General features: G+C 38.5%; 1 protein-coding gene across 1 annotated transcript in view; it reads left to right on the plus strand.

The window, feature by feature from the left end:
- The window catches only part of LOC125487443 (SAP domain containing ribonucleoprotein), a 29,340-nt gene extending 23,944 nt beyond the window's left edge, over positions 1-5,396 (plus strand). The window contains exons 10-11 of the mRNA XM_048619004.1: positions 3,979-4,062; positions 5,023-5,396. Of these exons, the coding sequence (XP_048474961.1) occupies positions 3,979-4,062; positions 5,023-5,064 (126 nt within the window). The 3' untranslated portion in view covers positions 5,065-5,396. The remainder of the gene's footprint in view (positions 1-3,978; positions 4,063-5,022) is intronic.
- The last annotated feature ends 16,835 nt before the right edge of the window (positions 5,397-22,231 follow it).

The raw sequence follows: 22,231 nt of genomic DNA on the forward strand, positions 1-22,231 counted from the left end.
TGGCCTCTTGCTGTGAGAAGGGACTTGTGATTGATGTGTATGCCATCCTCTTTATACGTCTGCAACACTGCAGTGATCAGCTAGTCTCTACTCCTCCACTGCACACTGGTAACAACACAATTTAAAAACATGAGAAGCCGGGGCATTACAATACCTGAATCTAAGCTAATAGGTAATGAAACATTGCCAACAAAAAATAGCTACAAGACTGGATGTATGAAAATGGGAGGTGCAGGGATTTTGTGTAGCTTTCTAATTTTGTTTTCCTTAATGACTTTCAGAGAAGGTGAGTGCACATGGCCTTTGCTTACCGAGCCGTTTAAAGAAAAAAGGTTGCTTCCCAGTTGAAACAGGCCGCACTTATCCTTAATGCCTCCTCTAGAGTTGTAGTCCTCTGTGGTGTGTATTGGTGCTGAACACAGTAGCGAAGTGCAGTTCTGTAATTGAGGAAGTAAACTCAGCTGGTAATACAATAATACTTGAATAGGGATCCTTTGTTTATCTGCATGTAACTGCAAGCTAATGTCCTAAAGAACATACTCCAAAGTGACCTTTTCAATATTTGAATGGGAACAGAAAACAATTCAATGGTGGAAAATCAAACTTTTTAACAATGTGGCTATTTAACTATTGTCTTCCACTAAATTACTTCTATTTTCCTCAGTGATAGAATCCTGATGCCGCTTATAAGATGCAATAAAATTACTTTGGAACTGGAATTTTGTTTATTGTAGATGTCTGCATAGATGGTGGTTCTACTAAAAAGCTATCCAAAATATTAGATGTTAGATATTTAGTGACTGTATAATCATTGAACCATCTGTATAGGAAATTTTTACAATGTGAAGTTGATTCTAGAAGTTTATTGAACCTACTGAATGTTTCCTGTTGATGTGAACTACATTTCTACCTTTTGAAATGTTTTGGTTTCATTGCTTGTATTTTTACAAGGAGACATTTGCAATGTACAGGCTGTTGCAAATGGTGTGTGGTTGTGAATGCATTTTTGAAACCTTGGTCTCCTACTCTGTGCCCTTATTCTTATCAGTTGTTTGATTTAAAATGAACTTGGAAGTGAACAGAAGAGGGGCAAAAGTTGCTACAAAGTGTCACTTATCGCCATTGCAATTTAATTCGCAGAACTAGTACAATGAAATTACACTGGATTTTAGGTGTGTTCTGTTGGACGTTTTAATGTTGTTGCTGAAATTATTCCTATGCTCTGAGTCCGTCTTTGTATGGTCGCGTGTGAATTAGTGCAAGTGTGCTTTTCGTGACTGACTTGCAATGAGGTATGATTCCGTATGTACCAGTGGTCCTTTTCTTTATTACTCAATACAGTGTGGAGCTGGAGGTACACAGCAGGTCAGGCAGCATCAGAGGAACAGAAAAGTCAACATTTCAGGTTTACATCCTTCGTCAGGACTGTTTTGACTCTGGCTCCAGCATCTACAGTTCCTGCTATCTCATTTCTTTATTTCTGTCTGTCTATATGTCTGTTGGTTAGCTAGCAGAGAGTCATGCCCACATGTCCTCTCCTTACCTGATTCTTGCAAATACACTTCAGCAAGGGTCACTGGACAGCAATTAGGAGTGGGAGCCGTTATTTTTCCTGTTCCACAACCCAGGGGTCTAAAACCAATGAAGTGTTGTAATCACAGCCCTGTTGCATAATAATAGTACTGTATTCCTACCTGATCCTTTGACTTTGCTTGTGTTAGGAAACTGCTTTTCAAACTCAATTAGTTAGATTTTAAAAAAAAACTAATTTGTCACTTTGAGCTGTGTTAGAGGGGACTATAGCTGCTTAAACTTGGAACCAGGGTTTTACAGAAAGTAAAGCACTGCAAATCTCTCCTGCTATACTGTTCTAACTTGCTTTATGCAAGTATTTAAATTTTGATAAATGAAGGGGAAGGAATGATTTGATTCTATATGTCTGAATAGCAAACTTCACTTGTTTGGTTGTTTAAGGCTGGAGTATTTATGTAATTATTTTGCCAAGCTACCAAAAGTGCACATAATTGCATGTATGTAGAATGTTTAATGTAGTTAAATGTCTCTAACCACTTCATAGGTATGATGATTGAACAAAATTGTTACCAAACCGCATAAGGAGGTATTATGATAGGTGATCAAACGTTTTGCTAGACAGGTTTGTTTTAAGGTGGCCTTGGAAGGGAAATAAAGCAGTGGAGAGTTTTGGTACAGAATCCCAGAGCTTGAGGCTGCCTGCCAATGGTGGAGCAATTTAAAATTGAATGTGCAAAAGGCCAAATTTGGTGGAGTGCAGTTCGTTTGGGACATACACATGGGAATTTGGTTTGGTTACAGTGCCTTGGTTTTTAACAAGGAGCCAATTTAAGTTAGTGAGCATAGTGGGTGAATAGTACTTGGGGTCAGTTAGCATATGGGTAGCAGGAGGTTTGGGTGAGGACATGTTTTATGGCAGGCGAGAGACTGGCCAAAAAAAGGCAATAATCGGGTCTAGAGATATCAAAAGCATGGATAAGATTTGCAAGTGAGTTAAAGCAAGGGCAAAGTCAGGCAGTGTTGCAGAGGTGGATGTAATTGGCCTTGGTGATGAAGTGGATTTGAGATCAAAGTTCATCCCAATCTGATTGGACAGCAAACTTACGAGCAGTTTGGCAGTGTCTGGTACAGGCTCTGACAGTGATCAGGGAGGAGATGGAGTTGGTGGTAGATATCAAAAATGGTGGCTTTGGTCTTCCCAATATTTCATTTGGGAAATTGTTGATTGTATGATACTGAGCATCAGAGAAGCACAGTGACCAATCTACGTCAATGGATAGATCAAGAGATGATATCAGTACATGCTTTAAATGAAGCCTGCAGACCAAGGAATGCTGGAAAAATGAAAGCATCTGTGAAGAGAAAAACTGTTAATGTTCCAATTCACATACGACTGAATATTTTCTGAAGAAGTCACATTCAACTTAAAACATTAACTGTTTTTCTTTCCGCAGATGCTGCCAGACATGCTGAGTATTCTAGCACTTTCCTTATTTGATAAAGGAACAGCTTTTTTGTCCTCCCTTGGTTCCAGCCTGTTGTGTTCTTACTTGAAATTGAAATGCTGCTTTAACCAAACTCTGTTGTGGGGAAACTGATTCTAATCCAATGAGTCAACCTCTTGTATGCTGCAGCTTAGTTCAACACCAAATCAATTGTCAGCAATAAAAGCATCTTGTTTCTCTTCAAAGTGCTATACAACCAAGTCATGGCTGTTCTCTCTACTCGAGGTCTTTTATTAACCGGGCAGAACCTCATTGAATGCCAGCAAATTGCTTTAATTGATTTAGCATAGTGCATTGAATGTTTACCATTTGAAGCTACTTCATGTTTCACAACGCTCAGATAAGTGTCATTCGCAAAATGACAAGAGCTGGATGGTTGAATTTCCGGAAGTTCTTTTCCTTTCTTTGGTAATGGCACAAAAGCTGCACATGCCAATAAATGTTTAAGGAGTGTTAGAGATTTGAGGTCAAACAATGAATTACGTTCTAATGCTACCTGTTTTCTTTTCCTGGCTATACTGAGAGAGAGTACTCTTTTTTTTTTTTCTATAAATTGCCTGAATTCTTGGTACACTTTTGCTGTTTGTCTGCCCAATGTTGTCATTATGCTTCACTCAGTTTAGCCAAAAAATACTGATTGCGCTCTTCGTAACCGTTTTGCTACCCAGAGCTTTCAGTGAGTATTGTAATTTTGTGCAATACGTTAACTGCTGGGACATAATGAGAAGTTTTTTTTCTCAATTCATTGTAAATTTTTAATGATGCTTGGCTGCAGTACAATTGTAGCCCTCTGGAATCTTGTTCAAGTGTTCACTTCTTTGTGTGTACTTGTGGCTTTGCCCCATACCATATTGTATTTACACATTGAGATGAACGTTTCTGACTTGAATTAATTCTCATATCTGTTTGGATTTTAATGTGTGTTTACATTTCCTTGTAGACTGAAGATGATGAAAAAATGAAAAAGAGAAAGGAGCGATTTGGAATTGTGACCAGTTCAGCAGGAGGCGGCGATGATGTTGAGGTAATCAAACTTAACATAATTAGCCAACACCATGGAAACACATCAGCTCTGATCTCTTGGCTTTTACATGACGGGTTTTAGTTAGTAATGTATAATGTAGGCAAACTTTTTTTAGACTCTCTTTAAACAATTGCAAATCTATGCAATGATTAAATATCAACTTTCTATGATTTAAACTGGTAGAGCCCAACTTTAATCCTTTTAAATCTGAAATTGATCAGACTTTTGCTGTTAGAGGAGAGGAGAGGAGGAATGGTTTTGGAGGGGGTGAGGGGTAGTAATGAAAGGTCACAAAGCCAAGCAGTTGAATGGAGTTAAGATACAGATCTGCCACGAATGGCCATCTCTGTTCTCTGTGTCCTCCAAACTAATTAAATTGTCTTATGGTTGAGTAGCTATATGAATGCGGTATTGAATATGCTATATAATCCTTCTACATACTATGTATGATCGATTCCATCATCAATAGAATCGTGATTGTCATACTGGATATTTTTTCTTTATTCATTAACGGCATGAGGGTGTCGCTGGCTAGGCAGCATTTATTGCCCATCCCTAATTGCCCAGAGGGGAGTTAAGAGTCAACCACATTGCTGTGGGTCTGGAGTCACATGTAGGCCAGACCGTGTAAGGATGGCAGCTTCCTTCCCTAAAGGACATTAGTGAACCAGATGGGTTTTTCCAACAATCGATTCATAGTCATCAATAGATTCTTAATTCCAGATATATTTGAACCCAGGCCCCCAGAATGTTATCTGGGTCTCTGGATTAACAGTCCAGCGATAATACCACTAGGCCGTCGCCTCCCAGGCATTAGGCAAATGTGGCTGATGAATCATTGTTCTGTGAACTCTCATGATATAATCATTGCTACATTAATTAAGATAACTAGGATCAGATTATACTTTAAGAAATTAATTGTAAATGGATAGCCTTTCTGATATTGTTATTTTTTTTTAGGCAAAGAAGAGGAAAAGAGCAGAACGTTTTGGAATTGTCTGATAACACCTTGCTTTTTTTTTACGAAGAATATTTTAAATGTGTATCAAGTAGATTTTTTTTTCTAGGATACTTTTTAAACTGAAATGTGCTTTTTTTTCCTATTGTGTATCAGTTTGCAGTAATGGGTGTTTGCAAGGTGTCAGAAATTAGATGACTTATTTAATTAAAATGGCTAGAATGTACAGTTGCTTTAGGAATAAGATGCTGAGATAACAAGGAACGCAAGTCACTGCTGCAGGCTGGAGATAATCTTAGTGGAACTTAATGCAGGTACTGTACAACGAAGTGAGACTTGATTAAATAATTAAAAAAGGTTAAATCTTTGTTAAACACTGCAAGCTGCAAAAGTCTTAATTTGTAAAAGTGAGTACGTGTAACTCTTTTATTGTGATATTATTGCATCCTCCTGTTTTTAAACACTACAAGTGACAAAAAGCCTTGATGGTTTGGGCATTTGGCAAATTGCAATAGCATTGGCCTTCAACACACAATGACAACAACTTGGCACAGGCTATTCAAGAAAAGAACACAAGCTACTCCCTATCCATTGCCAACCTGTGATCACCTATTGAACATAGGTGACGTTTCCTTTGGAAAGGATGTTTATTAGTTTGTATCAAGAGGAAATTTTATTTGAGTGTATCAATTTGGCCAAATGGACTGAAAGAAATTAATAATCATAGATATTAATATCCATCCAATCACTAATGAATAATTCATATTGAAAGCCGTATAAATCAATCATTCTTCATTCTCCCTCCACTCAAAATGACAAAATACTGGTTACTGCAGTCACTTACTATTCATTTCAAAAAAGTTGGAGTTCATATTGTCCTAAATCATTCAACACAAGATTTAGCCCCCCCACATTTTATTGTATAGTACGATCTGTTGAATGTAGTATACAAATCACAGAATTCCTATAGAAGTTGAGCCTCTAAACTGGGTTAACAGTTGAGCTGAGTTGATTTTGGTCTTCTGCTCCTTTTTGTTTGAGAGCAGATTTACGTTTATCACAAGGGATGAGAGCAATCTGTATAGTACATTTTCAACTTAAAATTAGTGATAAAGTATCCCACTTTTTTCTCCTGTGCGAAAGAACAGCAACAAAATTGGTAGATCAAAACTTGTAGATCATCAGAATCGGTCGAATTGTGACAATTGGTGGTTTCTGGTATGCATCATGCAAGCATGAATTATTCTGCTTTGCTGTTTATTCTGTTCTTGTACACCATTTTTATTCTAAAGTTTCAAGTGACTCAAAATGTTTGTGTATGTTTTTTTTTGTTTCAAACTTGTTCTCTCGCTCTGCCCTTCCCTTTCGCACATTTGCAGTCTTGTGATATAACTGCAGTGGCTTTGTTTACTGGAACAATCAATGTTTGATCATAAACCACCAGTTATTTGATATATAAAATGGGATATTGTTTCCCAGTAGCTTAACTAGCAAGTGCTGCACAATAAAATACAAGACTCTTGTGTCCAAGTATAATTTTACATCTATGAACTTAGCTTTATAAACTTGCATTTCCTGTCAAATGCTCCACCTGTATGGAATGGAGTTGGTTTCAGACCTGTTTCCTCATTAAATGTGAAGGATTTTTCCCCTGCCCCCACAATGAAGAAAATTTTTTGAGTTGCTTGATCACATTTTCTACAAATGTGCATAGCTTTTTAAAAAATATCTTTGCTTTAAGTTTGGAATATCTATTTGATGTCTTTAAGATGGATATGAATCAGGCATTTCATTTTCTCCATTTTTCTCTTTCCTGGAACTACTGACTCTTGGTACAGCAGTACTTTAAATGTTTGTTCCTCATGGATGAGACCTCTGACCGTATGTGCTAGCAGGCTTATATTGTAGAGACATGACAGCAAGCCTGCTCTTCCTGACATCCCCCAACATTTCCACGAGCAATTACAGGACAGTGATCAAGCACAAGTGCTTTTTACCTTTTCCCCCCTCTCTTGTTGGACAGCCTGAAGCCCACATGTGTTGAGAGTGAGTATAGCACTGAACTTCACTCCTTGTTGACGTCGGCAAACTGTTAGTCTACATAGTTCAGTAGGCTCTGACCATTAGAGCTGACATACTTATTTTATCCCAGATGTACACTTAAAATGTCTATTCACCTTTTAATGCAATATAGTGGTATGTATTAATTTAGTTAACCATGACTGCAGTGTAAATGGGCCAGATCATATGATCACATTTACCTGTGACAGGGATCAGATGCTGAGGTTGAATGGAGCAACTGCTAACCGAACACTGAATCTTCCTGGCTGGTATGCCTCAGTTGCACAAAGAGGGAACTGATTTACTGGTAGATTGCTTATTTCTGAGATTTCGTCTTGGTAATTGTCTTGTCTTGGAATGGTAATTCACATTTTCCAGCATGCCTATGAAGTAACCTGGGACAACATTGTATTTTGTTGGTGGTGAGGGGTGTGGTCTGTAGCATTTCAGCTTAAGGATGGAGTTTCAGGGCTTCATAAGAGTTGGTTGATAGAAGAATGTCATCACCAGATGTAGGTGGGATATGATTATGCATCCAGAGTTTCCACCACAGGTGGTTTGATCTGATTGTCCAGTGGAAATAAGGCCTATAGCCTAAAGCTCTGCTGCTATGTCCTTTTGGATGCAATTCATGCTTTTTAAGTTGAGATTAGAAAACTACACATTACTAGAACATAGCAGTTTCTGACAGACAAATTATTTTTGCAGCCTCCTTGACTTCTTAGATTAAATACTCTAGGAGCAAATTGTGGCAGGTAGGAATATTCAGTTTGTCATGCTGTGGCAAATTACTGGCTCTACTTATCACTTTCCTCTTTTTAAAACATGTACTCCATAATTGAGAATGTAACAGCTAATAAACATGTAACAGCTAATAAACATCTAACACACTCAAAATCATTCTCAGATTATGTCCTTAACCCCCTTGCTGCCACCACCACATTTGACCTTTCACACTCTATTGTTCCACAATATGTCACTGACCAAACGGTCAACAATCCTGTTTTGTTGCTCTTCAGTGCAGCTCTGCCAGGCTTATTCCTTGGAGAAACCTGGCAATTTTTCAATTAAAGATTTAAAAATGGAAGTTTGCCACTAAAACCAAACTTGGTGTATTTATTTTACTAATGTACTTTAAACAAAAATCTCTATAATTTAAGGTTATTGGGAGAGTTGAAGGAAGCTGGAATCTGCAGGATGGTTTGTGGTGTCTCTTCACACATTCCTACTAGTTCCGCTTGCTCTATTAAATAGCTCCTTGCAGATAGACGATAGAACTAAACTGATAGTTTCCTTTCTCACAAGTTCCTTTACAACCAAGTGCTTAACCCTTTGAGGATAGTGCTGGCTGTCCCTACTGAAGATTCTCAGCTTGACAGTTGTTTTCATGGCCAAAATGTTTTTTCTAAACTTTGTTTCTCTCCCCCCCCCCCCAAACCCCCAACAGGCTAATAAACTGTTCTCACAGTCCATCTCCTATTACTAGCTGCTTTAGGTAATATTTTTAAATTCGAATCCGCATCTAATTCTTCAATCTGAGCAACCTGCTTAAGAAATTAATTTTTGGAGTTTCATGGTGTGAAAGGGTGAGGGGAGGCACATCTGAGCCTAAGACCTCTTGATCAGCGAATTTAATGTGAAGGTTTGCTTTAAATGTGTTGCCAATTATCAGTAAACCAGCCTGTGCCCACAATTGCAGCACCTACTTGCTAAGCTCCTTTTCCCACATTCAGTGTATTGAATTCCAAGTTTTCATTTTCCAAATCCCTTCAATCTCGCCCATTCTATTAGTGTTTTTCTTCAGATGCATGTACTTAATTCTGTCACCTGTTCCTCTAACGTGCTATTCTCTTTCTCCACCACCACAAACCATCAGAGGTCAGCCTGTCAACCACTGCTCTAATAACTACTTGCAAATTGGAGGGGAGGGTCATATCATGGGCAGCTGATACATTTCAGCAGGTTTTGCAATCCTGCCAAAGTTGAATTTTGCCATGTTCAATCTTAAAGCATGGAACTGGCTGCTTTGTGGTACATCACGCAGTGACAGGCAAGCCAGGCAGCAGACTCATTAGCTGCTATTGACTGGGTGCACTTGATGTATACTTTCAAGCTGGTGATCACTGAATAGGAGTGAGCTGCATGAGTGGGCGTTAGCCCGGTTTTTTTTTCATTGCTTTAATGCTGGAGTTAACACTGTTTAAATACTGTTTGAGATAGTGGGATGTCAAAATTTGGGTTCCATTTCATTTGGTGATGTAAGTTGATGTTTCTTAAGCAGTTTCTGTAGATGCTGAAATAAGGATTCAAGGGTAGTAAATAAAGAAGTTGTGAAATGCTAGACAGCTAATGAGGTAAAGTTCAAACACTGTTCTTGGAGGCCTGGATAGGTAAGGGTTAAAGATTTAGCCCTATTTTGTCATTGAAGAAACAAGAAGTAATTGCACTAGGATCCCTAAATGTGCTGTATACCCAAGTTGTCATTGGTTTATAGAGAACAGGTAGGGGGTCTTCCTCCTTACATCCGTTGCATGTGGGAAAACTTGGTCTTAAAACAGAAGGAATCTTAAACAATTTGCTTCTAAAGGGTGTAGGATCAAACCTTGCTCTGTTTTCTGCTCCCAAATGCTTGAAGATCTGACTCATGGTACAATTTCATTTACTTGAATAGAAATGTTTTTTTTTTATTGAATGTATTCTGACTTCCTTTTCTTTGCACTTAAAGGAGGTAGTCACCAGGGAAGTATTTTCAATGTGTAGTGACGACTTCCCAGTTGTAATTCCTTAGTCGCCCTCTTCATCTCTTCCCCACCACCACACGCCGCCACCACCCACCCCCCCGCCAACTTCCAAAATAATAATTATAAAAATCTTTCATTTAATCCTCTTAAGTCGATGTGCTGAGGTACAAGTCCGTGGGTTCCTGTCTCATTTGACTGTTGTCCTAAAACGCTCAGCAGGTCAGGCAGCATATGAGAGGAACAGAGTTCATGTTTCAAATCAATTATTTTCTGTCAGAACTGGAACAAGATAGTGTTGTCATAAGTTTTAAGCAAGTGGAAGGTTGGAGGAAGGCAGGTACAAAAAGGAACGCCAGTGTGAGGGTTCAAATCAGAACTGATTAAATAAAAAAGGGAGTGATAAGACAGCAATTGTTAAAACGACAGAAACAAAAATGGTTCTCGAGGAAGTGTAAGTGGAAATAACAAACATCAGTAGTTGTCTTCTATTGATACAATTGTTAAACTTGATGGTGAATGCTGAAGACTATACATTTAGCAATCAAAAGGTGAACTGCTATTCCTTGAACTTGCATTGAGCTTTACTGGAATAGCATAGGCAGCTGAGAGCAGTGCAGATGGGGTGGAGAGTTAAAATAGCAGGTGACAAGAAACTCTAAGTTATGCTTTGCGGACTGAAAGGAGATGTTCCACCAATCAGTCATTGGTCAACATTCGGTCTCACCAATGTAAAGGAGCACATCATGCATTGAATACTAAATTGAAAAAATAATGCATTACTTTAAACCTAGAAGGGGTTTGTACTGATGGGAACCAGGTGGATCTTACTGACAGATCCTTGATGGGGTTGTTAACCTAGGCCAATCAGGGATCTCAGTCAGTTAGATCCACCTGGTTCCCATCACTACAAGGTTTGGGGTCCAAAATATGTGAATGGAGGAGCTGAAAATATAAGTGTTCCATCTCCTGCACTTCACATGGAGGTGTTTTAGAAGCTGATGCTTGTGGGGGGTCATTGAAAGGTGAACTGGGGTATTGTGAGGGGAAATGGTCCTTTTCAAAATGATGAAAGGAAATGGATAAATGTATTTGGCATCTTGCTAGGTGGTGAAAATGATGATTTACTGAATTATGACCTCTATGTTTGTTGAAAGTATTGATGGTTATTGATGATGTGGAGGTGGGAGGAATGGGAAGAGAAGAAACGATAACATGAGCAGTAATCGTACTTTTGACCAGAACTAGCAGGGAGAGTATCCTTTTTTAATATTTTGAGTGCAGGGTTGCTGAGATCAGTTGCAGCACCCTCTCAGTGCAGAACTTTTTTTAAGGATTGGGACAATTCATTCCATGTTATACTGCAAATTGTAACTGAAGAACTTCAGTTTGATATTTCTTCCCATGAAGACCAAAAATTTGCCACAGTTTTGGTTTGAATGGAGCTAACTGGTTTTACTGAGCAGAGGCAGCATGGTTGTGTTATTAGTTCTTCATTGGGAAAGGGTGGCATCAACCAGCTTCCTGATCACTATCCAATCACCTTTGTTGAAAGGTAGTCTAGTGCGGGCTTAGTTCACAACCAGATTAGGGTCAGTTATCCAAAAGTTATAAGGGCCATCACAGAAAGAACTGTGTGAAGTCAGGCTTACAGGCTAAGAGTAGGTCCTAATTTAAACAATGAGATTTCAACTGCGAGATTAGTCCTGTTAAACCATGCAAATGGTATTTTTATTAGGAGCCGTAAGAAATGGACTGAGAGGCTTGAAGCTATTTTGTACAAGTGTTTCCTCTGGGTTTAAGGACTCTGATTTCTAAAATCATTTGAAAATGGAACAGAAATATGGCAGAAGTTACAAAAGTAGCTTATGAAGACTCCAAATGTCTGAAACTGAAGGAGGTCAGGTATGCAAGTGTTCTATCACCTTTCCACTGAGATTTATAGTACTGTCAAGATGATTTTCCTGAGAACATTGATGGCAGGAATCTGGCATTGTTGTGAAGCTCGGGGGAAGGTGTAAAAAGAAAGATTGCTCCTCTAGCACCCCCATAGAGGAAAATACAAACCTAATTCTCTAAATTTAGAATGGTGTAGGACATGTTTAGATTATACTTGTTTTGTAACAAAATAAATTTCATAACTGCTACAGGCAGAGGTTTCAACATTTTCCTTGAGGATGACTTGTACAGCATTGACCTAGAGACAGTTAACCAGTTGATGGTAATTAATTTGCACACTGAGGTCTGATCAAAACTATTAATGTCTCAAACTATATTTAACTGACAACGGATACATTGGAAATTTACATTTCTAATTCATGAGACAATGCTGAGTCAAAGAGTCTGGCTGCATGGTGGCCGCAGAAGTAGGTTCAATCCTGCTCCACTGAATTGTTGACCATTGCTTACAGAGAGTACATCTCCATGGGAATGGGAAAATCGGAAGATGGGTCATTATTGTGTATATCCTCTGCTTGCGGAAAGTCAGCACCAACGTGGTCTGCTCCAGCTGAACTCACTGTTTTCACATTGTAATTCCTATATAATCCAAATCTCAACACTCCCATTATGCTGACTAGACCTACACCCACTAAGGAACAGAGTTGAAATGGTCCAAACTCACTTCACTTACTGTGGCTTGTAAAGATTTTATCTGTAAGATTGGGTTGGGTTCACATCTCGGCTTGTTTTCTTCATAGCAACTGAATGATGTGTGAATGAAGTTTTTGTTTTGATATACACTGTCTAATTTCCACCTCTCCTATCACACTGTTCAAGTACTCCATGATTTTGCCTGATTTTTACAATGCAAAAATTACACTGTTCTGTATAAATGTTTTTTATTGCTCAAAAACAACCACAAACTAAAGCAAAGATTCAAAGCAATATTTCAGCAGTTGGCTGATAAGAAATTTTCTGCAATATTGGGATTTCAAAGACATGATTTAACTTTAGCTCAAACAAATCCCTACTACTTTCTATGCAAATAGTTCATTGCACCAAAAGAAAATAGGACAAATTTTGAGGGAATGGTATACACAACATGAACATAACTAATACAAGCAACTTTATTAACTTTAGTTTATACAATATTACATATGTAAAGCTTATGCAAGCTTACAGCTGATTTGGTTATCTTCTGGGATGGTTTATGAAAATTATTGGTGTCTAGTCCATCATGTACTGATAACAATTGAGTCCAAATTGGGCAGCTATTTGAAATCTGACTGGTGGCACTGGACCACCTTCTTGCTTGATGCCATGCTTGCCCAATTTCCACTCTGCTAGATGATGAATATCATTCAGTTTTTTAATAGTGTAACTATTGACCAAGTGGCCTGAAGGTCGCTTCTGTCATCCCCTCCTACTCCTGCCCTCATTCTAGCAATCCCAACACCACCACCTGAAATACATTAATAGAATGTATACAGTCAAATGGCAGCTGGGTTCTGAAATTTAACTTTAATACACTGTCTAAACTGCTTCAGAGGGATGAAAGGTTAGCACTAACAGTGTGACCATGGTGCATTTTTGCAGTGATGGCCATCGTATTTAAATGTATGACTTTGTTTCTTGTCCAATATAGTTAAAAGCACCCAACTGGAATTTAATACACCCCTGTTCGTCATGTGTGTCTACAAAAAGCTTGTTTCAGAAACCACTGCAGATAGCAATTTCACAAAGTCTGCCATTATTTATTGTATTCATTACGTGACCCATTCTAATATGCTGACAAAATAAAACTTGCAAATGACTTCACTCCTCTTTCAATTTAGCATGGTAAAAGCTGCTTTTCCTGAAAGGCTATCTAAAGTCAAAGGTGTTTGGTACTTTACACCTTGTTACACTGGGGGAGCTAAATGGATGCATTTATTGACAGCAAAATATGGGAATTTCTAATAATGGTACTGAATATGGCATACTTCGAGAGGCTGATGTTCTGCCACTTTCCCCATTGGTACAACAATATTGACTAGGTATAATCTGGCATTTCTACGTGCATTTAGTCTGTATGATTGCATATTCACACTTTTATATTTGCACAATGGGATTAGCATAAATATATATGATTATCATGAGTTGTACAAGGTAGGGTTGTCTCATTTGAGTAGGTAATAAAACATCCTCTCATTTCTTTGACTTAGTGTCGTTTAACAGTTTACATTTTCAAGACCCAATCTGAACAAGGTTTTTGTGCACTTGGACATTTTTTTTGTTTTTGAAAGAGCATCATCCTCCTAAACCTTGCTTAAAGTTAGCATTTTGTTTCAGTCCAGCTATCCCAGGGTCCTTTCATTTCCTCTGTACTTGCTGTTTAGGCTTCAGTTGTTATATGGTGGAAGATGCTGATGTTCAACTGTGTACAAGGTGGTGATGGGGGAAGACTGAAATGGAGTTGTGCAACAGTGTGAAGGTTTCATCTCTAACTAAAAACAGACTTGTGTATGGATTAACCCATTTCCAATACTTAATCTTTTAGGTTGCAGTAACACAATGGACTGAAAGAGGATGTTTTCAAATTTGTGTGTGATGAAATGGTCATTAAAGGCAAAAATGATCCTCAAGTTCTTAACCTCTACTGTTATGTGGGCTACTTGCTCACCACCTGCACAAACACTATTGTTGCTACAGCCATGACTCAACGATTTAATTAGTGTGCAGCTGTCAAAGTCCCAACTGCACAAGATTAGAAAAAAAGTTGTTTAAGTACTAATTTACCAGTTCTTTAAGACCAGTCATATTTTGAACGAAACCTGAGAATGAGAGTGTCACACTTCTAAAGCTTGTCTTATTTTGGATCTGAAAGTACTTTGTATAGCAAGGACAGTCCACTTGTTCCACCCCATTGCCCTTTATATCCTGAGCAGGATCAATTTTATTCCTGAACATTTTGGGCAGTAACTGGGGCACAAGATATATCAAAAGAGAAGGTGCATCACAAACAATTAAAGTCACTCATCCTGGACACACTGGCCTTGATTTGAACATCCACCTTAAGAATGGAGAAGTTACGATCATCTGAGGTAACAACATTCCTGCTCTGGCCAGGTCGTTGGTCTGGTTGGTATTTTCGAATCAACCTGTTAAAGAATGTTGTTGCACATTGGAGCAGGTAGGTCTGAAACCTGGGCCTCTGGCTCAGAGGTGGTGACACTACCATTGCATAAAAGCCCTCAAGGTGATGCTTAGGAAATTTATTAATAGGAGGCTTGTTATTAAGATCACCTCAGTTTCTGCACCACTTGGTTCTCCACTGCAGGGCTCATGTGCACCATTCATAGTCCTCCTGTCTTTCCTCTTTCTTGCTTTCTCTCCTTCCTTTCTTTCCCCCACTCACTCCTGTTCCTTTGAAATCAGGATCACTGTCTGAATGAATTGTGCCTGAAAACGTTCACTCAATACTTGTAAGACCTAGCTGTCATTTGCAGATATCATCGTTTTACGATCCAGTGAAGGCTCATGCAAGGTGCCCCTTGGGTCGTCAAGTTGATCAACTCTTCATGGAGAGAGATTCCCTTCATGTTAGACACAAATTTTCCTGTGAGCTACTATTACAAGATATAGCAATATTGCAGACTCTAACACAGTCATCTAAATTTTCAGTTCCTACATAAATCTGTTCAATATATACACTACTCCATACAAATCAGATAATTTTTTAAAAATAAATTCACTTGATTAAAATGGGCTACTTGCTCTGGTAATACAACAGATGAATATTTAATATCTGGCATTTGTGCAATATGTTGATTTCAATTCAGTCTTGGTGTTTCTATGACAAACTGCTTGAGCTTTGATTTCATATTTTGGAATATTACTTGAACCCTAAAAATTGAATTAGTGGCTATGAATTCTGTGGTGTGTACCTTTCACCTATTGATCAACCTGTCTAGATTTTATGGAGGAGTAGCGATTGCTTACTGCTTTTAAAAAAAAGTGAGGAATCCTCTCATCGGAGTTGTAGGAGGGTTTCAATGCAAAATGTCGGTTGCTGAGTTTCTACTTTTAAAGCATAAGTGGTTATAAGCAGTGACTAAGGTATAGCAGGCAGTGCACTAGTCTGCCTGTTTACTGTATTAAGAATTACACAGGTGTTGGTGAGGAGACTTGTTCCAAATAAGTAGTCATTAAACACCACAGACTGTGGAGCTACAAGAGAATTCACTGTCCCTTCTAAACTTCTATTGCCTTGCCCTATATGTTTCCTCCTCCCAGAGTCCTCTGCCGAAATCTCAAATTATAATGGGAATTCCTATTTCTCTGTGCCCTTCCTACATCTTCAGAACTGTGGATCTCCTCACTGTCTGTCTTCCTTTTTCCTCAATGTCAGTTTTTAAAATGTAATCTTAGTGTAATTTAATCTGTTCCTGAGTTCTCTTTCCAACTTTTGATCTCTTGTACCTTAGGTCTTAACTTTCTCGATCTCCATTTCAATGGAAAAGCAAGCAGACTGGGTTTGAAGTTCTGTTTTTGGCTATTGGGACTGGGAGCTACTGTCATGAGCTGAATTATTTAATACTCTGTGAGATGCTCTAAAGTAAAAACATTTTCACTGGCATTTTTAACAAGAAGCCATTGAATTCATTGCTGATCCTCAAAATAAGGATGCACAGAAGAAGGCATTGAGCCCATCATGTCTGAAACAATTCCTTGAAAGAGCAATTTTATTAATCCCGTTACTACACTTGCCCCATATTCTTGTAATTTTTTCTTTTTAAAATAGGAATTCAGTTCACTTTTCAAACTTGCTATTGAATCGGTGTCCACTGACATTTCAAGCTTTGCTAATTGCCTTAAATTTGTGGTCTCTGGTTACCAATGCACCCAGTGAAAACTGTTTCTCCCTATCCACTTGCAGACCTGGTTGAGGCTGTATATAGCTGAGGTCACTTTGGGCTATTTGTACAAAAGTAGCTTATTATTTTCTCTGCCAATTTTTTTTCTCCTGTCACACTTGTTGGATTTCCATCACTTCAGCATACAGAGTAGAAAATAAGCTGGCAATCTTCTCAAAGGCCTTTCAGTTCTATTTTTAATCTGGCTGCTAGGGTGCATGTACATGACAGCAGCCCAAGTTTGTTTTTCCTTCCAGGGTTGTGTGAGAGTGGCCATTGTGAGGTAAGATGGTCATTCTTGCTGCAGTTTTCACTCAACATATTTATACTGCACTTGTACAGTAGTGGAATATCTTAAGGTGCTTCACAAGCATACATTATAGGGTACAGGCACAGTAGTTACTGGGCTCATAATTGAGAACCCTAGACAAATGATCAGGAAATAGATCTGATCTCACCATGACAGCTGGGAAATTTTAAACTTAGTTAATTAAATAAAAATCCATCTTTCATTTACTAATATTGTCCTTGCATGGTATAACTCCACACCCACAACAATGTGGTTTGTGGTTAACTGCCCTCTGAAATGGCCTAGCAAGCCACTCCAGTTGTATTCAAAAGGCAGCTCACCACTGCTGCCTTGAGGGAAATTAGGAAATGGCAATAAATGATGGCCTTACCAGCCATGCCCACATCCCTTGTCTGAATATTTTTTTTAGAAAGGAGCTTTTTATCAAACAATTAACACTGGGCCACAAGGTACTAGTAGGACAGGTGATGAAAAGCTTGGCCAAAGTGGTAGCTTTCATGGAGTCTCAAGTTTTTGGGAAGGATTTCCAGAGTTTGGGATCCAAGAAACTGAGACATGGCTACCAATAATGGGAATTAGGAATGTGCAAGAGGCCAGAGTTCACTTATGAAGTAGGAACCCTTAATCTTCTAAAACTAATCAACAGTAACTGATGAGAAAGGGACTAGCCTGCTGATACTTATAAATATTCACAAGCTGACTTAATATGCACGTAGTGATGCTGACCCCTAAGGATCTTGTTAGTATTCCAACATTTAAATTATGGTCCAAAAATGACACACTCAGGAAATGTGCCACAATTTGCTACAGTCTAACTTATTTACATATTCCTTCTATCTTTGGAGTTTAATGAAACTGCTTGTTTCTCAACCCAACTGTTTGTAATTGATTGCAACATCTGTCAACTCTTTCTCTGTCCACTTCCAGCCACTGTGCGCTGATCAGCATATTCATGAGCTGTTTTGCATGTCAGCATCATGGCATGCATAATAAAGTGAAATACTTATGAATATTGATGAGCTTAAGAGACCACTGCAGCTCGGCAGGGAATCCAACTCAAATACTTCAAATATTTTTAAAGTGCTAGTTATGCTATTTGCTGTGATCCCCATATGGACTTGTCTATCTGAGTATGGAATAGTGTGATCATATCCCAAAGTCAGGGCAAAATCTGATCTGACTTCATTGATGGATAAGTAATAATTAGATTGAGTTAACTTGACAGGAATCTTTAAGGGGCAAGCGTACCATTTGGATCAATGCACCTCTGAACTTGCCTCTCTTGTTCCTCCTAATCTCAATATCTTGCATCTTCACTATGTTGGTGTTTCCCAAGAGTCAGTACTTGGCCCCTGTTTTTCTTGGTCAATGTTAATGACTTGTATTTGGGTGTACAATGAACAATGAGGAAGATAGTGGTAGTGGAATGTGTTGAGAACAATATAAATTTAAGGTTGTAATTCTAATAGGGATGCAAGAACAGGGAAATTTCTGGGGTACATGTGCACTAATTGTCAATGGTGGTAAGCATATGGGGTCCTGAGCTTTACAAATATAGGCGTAGAGTACAAAAACAAGGAAATTTGAGTCTTTATAAAATATTGGTTTGGCTTCAACTAGAGTAAAATGTCACATTCTGTGAAGATTTGAGTGTCGGGGACATTTGCAAGAATGGTTCCAGGGATGAGAAACTCTGGTTATGTAGATATAATGGTGAAACTGGGGTGGGTCCACTTAGAGAAAGGAAGATTCAAAAGGGCTCCAAATTGAGAGGCCTTGACAGAATAGCTAGGAAGAAACTGTTCCCATTGACAAAAGGGTTGAGAACCAGAGGAGATAAATTTAAGCAGAAGAAGCAAAGGTAACTTATAAGTATTTTTACACAGCAAGTGGTTAGGGTCTGCAATGTGCTGACCAAGAGCAAGGTGAAGACTTGATTTTCGCTTTAAAGCAAATTTGAATGAACACCCAAAGGGAAAGAAAACCGGATTATGGGGAAAGAGCATAGCAGTTGGGATGAGCTAAATTACCTACGCAAGGACCTGAAATGGACATGGTGGGCAGAATGACCTTCTGTGCTATAATCATTCCAAATCTCCCAAAGTGTTTTTTTTTCCCCCAGGACCTCAAAAACTGAGAAACTGCTCTTTGTCTTCAGCTATTGCGTCTATTCACACCTTGAACATTTTTTCATTTGAATCAGATCATGACTGTTCTATATTTCAACTCCCATCCAGCTGGGTTTCCTCCTGTTAATGCCCATGCCTATTGTTCTTGGGTCTGAAACATTCAATTGACTCCCAGACTCCAGTACTTTTTGGTTTTTGATGTTGCCACTACCTTGTATCTGATGAAATGCTTTCTGGCATCACCCTGGAACAGTCTAGATCTAATTTTAAAGTTACAACCCCTTGTTCTCAACTCCAACTCATACTTTAACCTTTTAAGCTCTACTTGGCTTGTTCTTTGCATGAAAATAGTAAGAATGCTCAGCATATCTGTTCCCCAGACTTTGACTTCAATTGCTGTATATCTCATTGAAAATAAAATGTTAATTGTTGGGGATACGGTATTTCCATCTGAAGATTGCTGGGAGCAGTGAGTGTGGTTACAACAGTGAGCACGCCAATTAGTTAACATGGGTACCCCTACAAAGTAGGAGAGAGTTAAGCTGTTCAACCTCTTGAGCCTGCTTTGCCATTTGATGAAATCACAAGGAATCTGATAGTAGCCTCTACTTTCCTGTCTACCCTCTGTACCCTTGTTAGTCAAGAATTGATCAAATTTAGCCTTTAAAATATTCATTGAACCTCCCACCACTATTCTCTGGGGGAACAGAAATCCACAGACTAATGACCCTGAACTGCAGTTAGTTACAATCATTCAGGTACCCACTTTGTTTCTCATTTATGTGCTGCCCCTTGATATTAACTGAAGGCATGGTTTTAGTTTTGAAATGCACACTGATAAATCCAGCTTTATCTCCTCACCCCGCTGTTGCTAAATTATCAGACTGTGTATCCAATGTCCAGTATTTGATGAGCAGAAATTTCCACCAATCAAATAATGGCAAGACTGAAGCCATTGTTTTTGCTCCCTGCTCCAAACTGTATTCCCACACCAGCAACTCCATCATATCACTTGACTTTGCCTTTGTCTCAGATCATCTGCTGCTGAAACTTCCATTTATGCCTTTGTTACATCTATATCGGACTATTCCAGTGTATTCTAGCTGCTGCTGCCTCATTCTATCTTACATTAACTGAAAGTCATCTAAATCTCTGTGTATCTTGACTTGCAGCAAGTCCCATTCTATTGTCATCCTTGTGCTCACTGACCAACATTGACTCCTGATCAAGCAGCCAGTTGATTATTTTTAAAATCCTCATCTTTTTCAAATCTCTCTTTGCAATCTCCTCCAAACCCATACCCTCTGAGATAGCTGTGCCTTTCCAATCCTCCTCTCTTGTGCATTCACAAGTGTAATTGTTCCATCTTTGGTTATGCCTGCAATTGCGCTGCAAGCTCTGGTATATTTCCCTGCACCTTTCCTCCCTAGCAATTTACCTCCTTTAGGACACTTCTTAAAAACCTACCCCTTTGACAAAGCATTTGCCAAACTGACCTAATATATCTTTAGGTGGTTGTGTTATATTTTGTTATACTTTGATTTATTATGCTCCTGCGAAGTGCCTTGGGACATTTCATTACGTTAAAAATACTATATATATTTAGATTGTTGTATCACTTTCTGAAGAAAACAATTGCATTTACATCATTTTTTTCATGACCACTAGACATCTCAAAGTGCTTTATAGTCAATTAAGTAACTTTTGAAGTGCAGTCCCTGTCATACTGTAGAAAAGAGTCTAAACAATGCAATCTTAAAATGCTTTTTGACATTGCTACTGAAAAGGGAATAATAGTGGAAAGACCAATTGATAATCTGTGGTAAAATGTATGGGATTCTAGGTTTTATGAAATTGATAGTGCTAAAGCAAAGAGGATATGTTGAATTCATACCAGTTATCAGTTGGGCTACAATTCCAAAATTAAGATTTAAGATTTGGTTTTTATTCTCATCAACCTGTGATTTTTGTCCTCATTTGGTTTAATGGATAGGAATACCATGGTTTGAAGTCAAAGGAATACTTAGAACAGGGAGGAGGGAGGCTTCTGCTAAGCTGAAGTGCTTGTTTTTCTCACTGGAAAAAAGTGAGAACATGTTCCTTTTCCTGCACTGAGATCAAGGTTCACTCTTTTGGATTAAGTCAACAATATTTGAGATGTTAGTCTTGAAAGCTCCATCTGACTCCCAGACCCTGCAGATTTTTGTGGGAGAAAATTCCAGATTTCCCTTGCCTTTTGTGTGAAGAAATGTTTCCTGGCATCACCCCTGAAGGCCTGGCTCTAAATTCCTTTTATCACTTTAAACATCTCAATTATATCAGCCCTCAATTTTCTATACTCATGGGAATGCAAGCTTACTCTATGCAAACTGTTCTCATCATTTAACTCTTATCTCCAGTATAATTCTGGCAAATCAGTGCTGCTGATTTGCTCTTCATGAGGTATGGTATCCAGAACCAAATGTAGTTACTCCAGATTAAGGATCGCTACAACCGAAACATCCCTTCTTTCCTGTTGAGGTAAGACTGTAATCATTTAGTTTGGGTAGGGGATGATAACAAGCATGTAACCATATGGTGTACCAACTTAAGCTAAAAAATGGTTCCTGGCCAGAGATTCTGTCTCCATTGTTTCATACTTACTAATGAGATTCCTAGTATCTTGCGTACAATGGCAAAGGGAAAAAGCAAATGCCAGAAGTCTGAACTAAAATCACAGAATGCTGAAAATGCACAGCAGGTCAGGTGGTTTCCGGGGCAAGGAGGAATAGATTTGTTTGGGGTGAAACTTTTTTTTTGTCATTGGAGCTCTATGCTTTGCCCAATTTTTTTTTTCTGCTTTTCCAGCATTCCTTGTTTTAGCCTTTTTCAGGTGAATATATTTAGCTATGAATAAAAATGGAAGAAAATGCACTTCCTCTCCACAGCCATCTATCTTCATCTGACAAGTATTTGTTTAAACTTTTTTTGAAGAAGTATCTGTAAACTTTAAGAACATCCCTGCTCCTTACTTTGACTGTTTTCCTCTTAAAGAGAGAGTCTCGCTGTCAACACTCAGTTGTTTTTATATAAAAAAAACTGTAGAGAACCATTATTAACATTAACACCCGTTTGCACTTTCTGTACTTTTTAAAAAA

Source organism: Rhincodon typus, chromosome 41 (genome assembly GCF_021869965.1).
Source record: "Rhincodon typus isolate 14 chromosome 41, sRhiTyp1.1, whole genome shotgun sequence".
Classification (NCBI taxonomy): Eukaryota; Metazoa; Chordata; class Chondrichthyes; order Orectolobiformes; family Rhincodontidae; genus Rhincodon; species Rhincodon typus.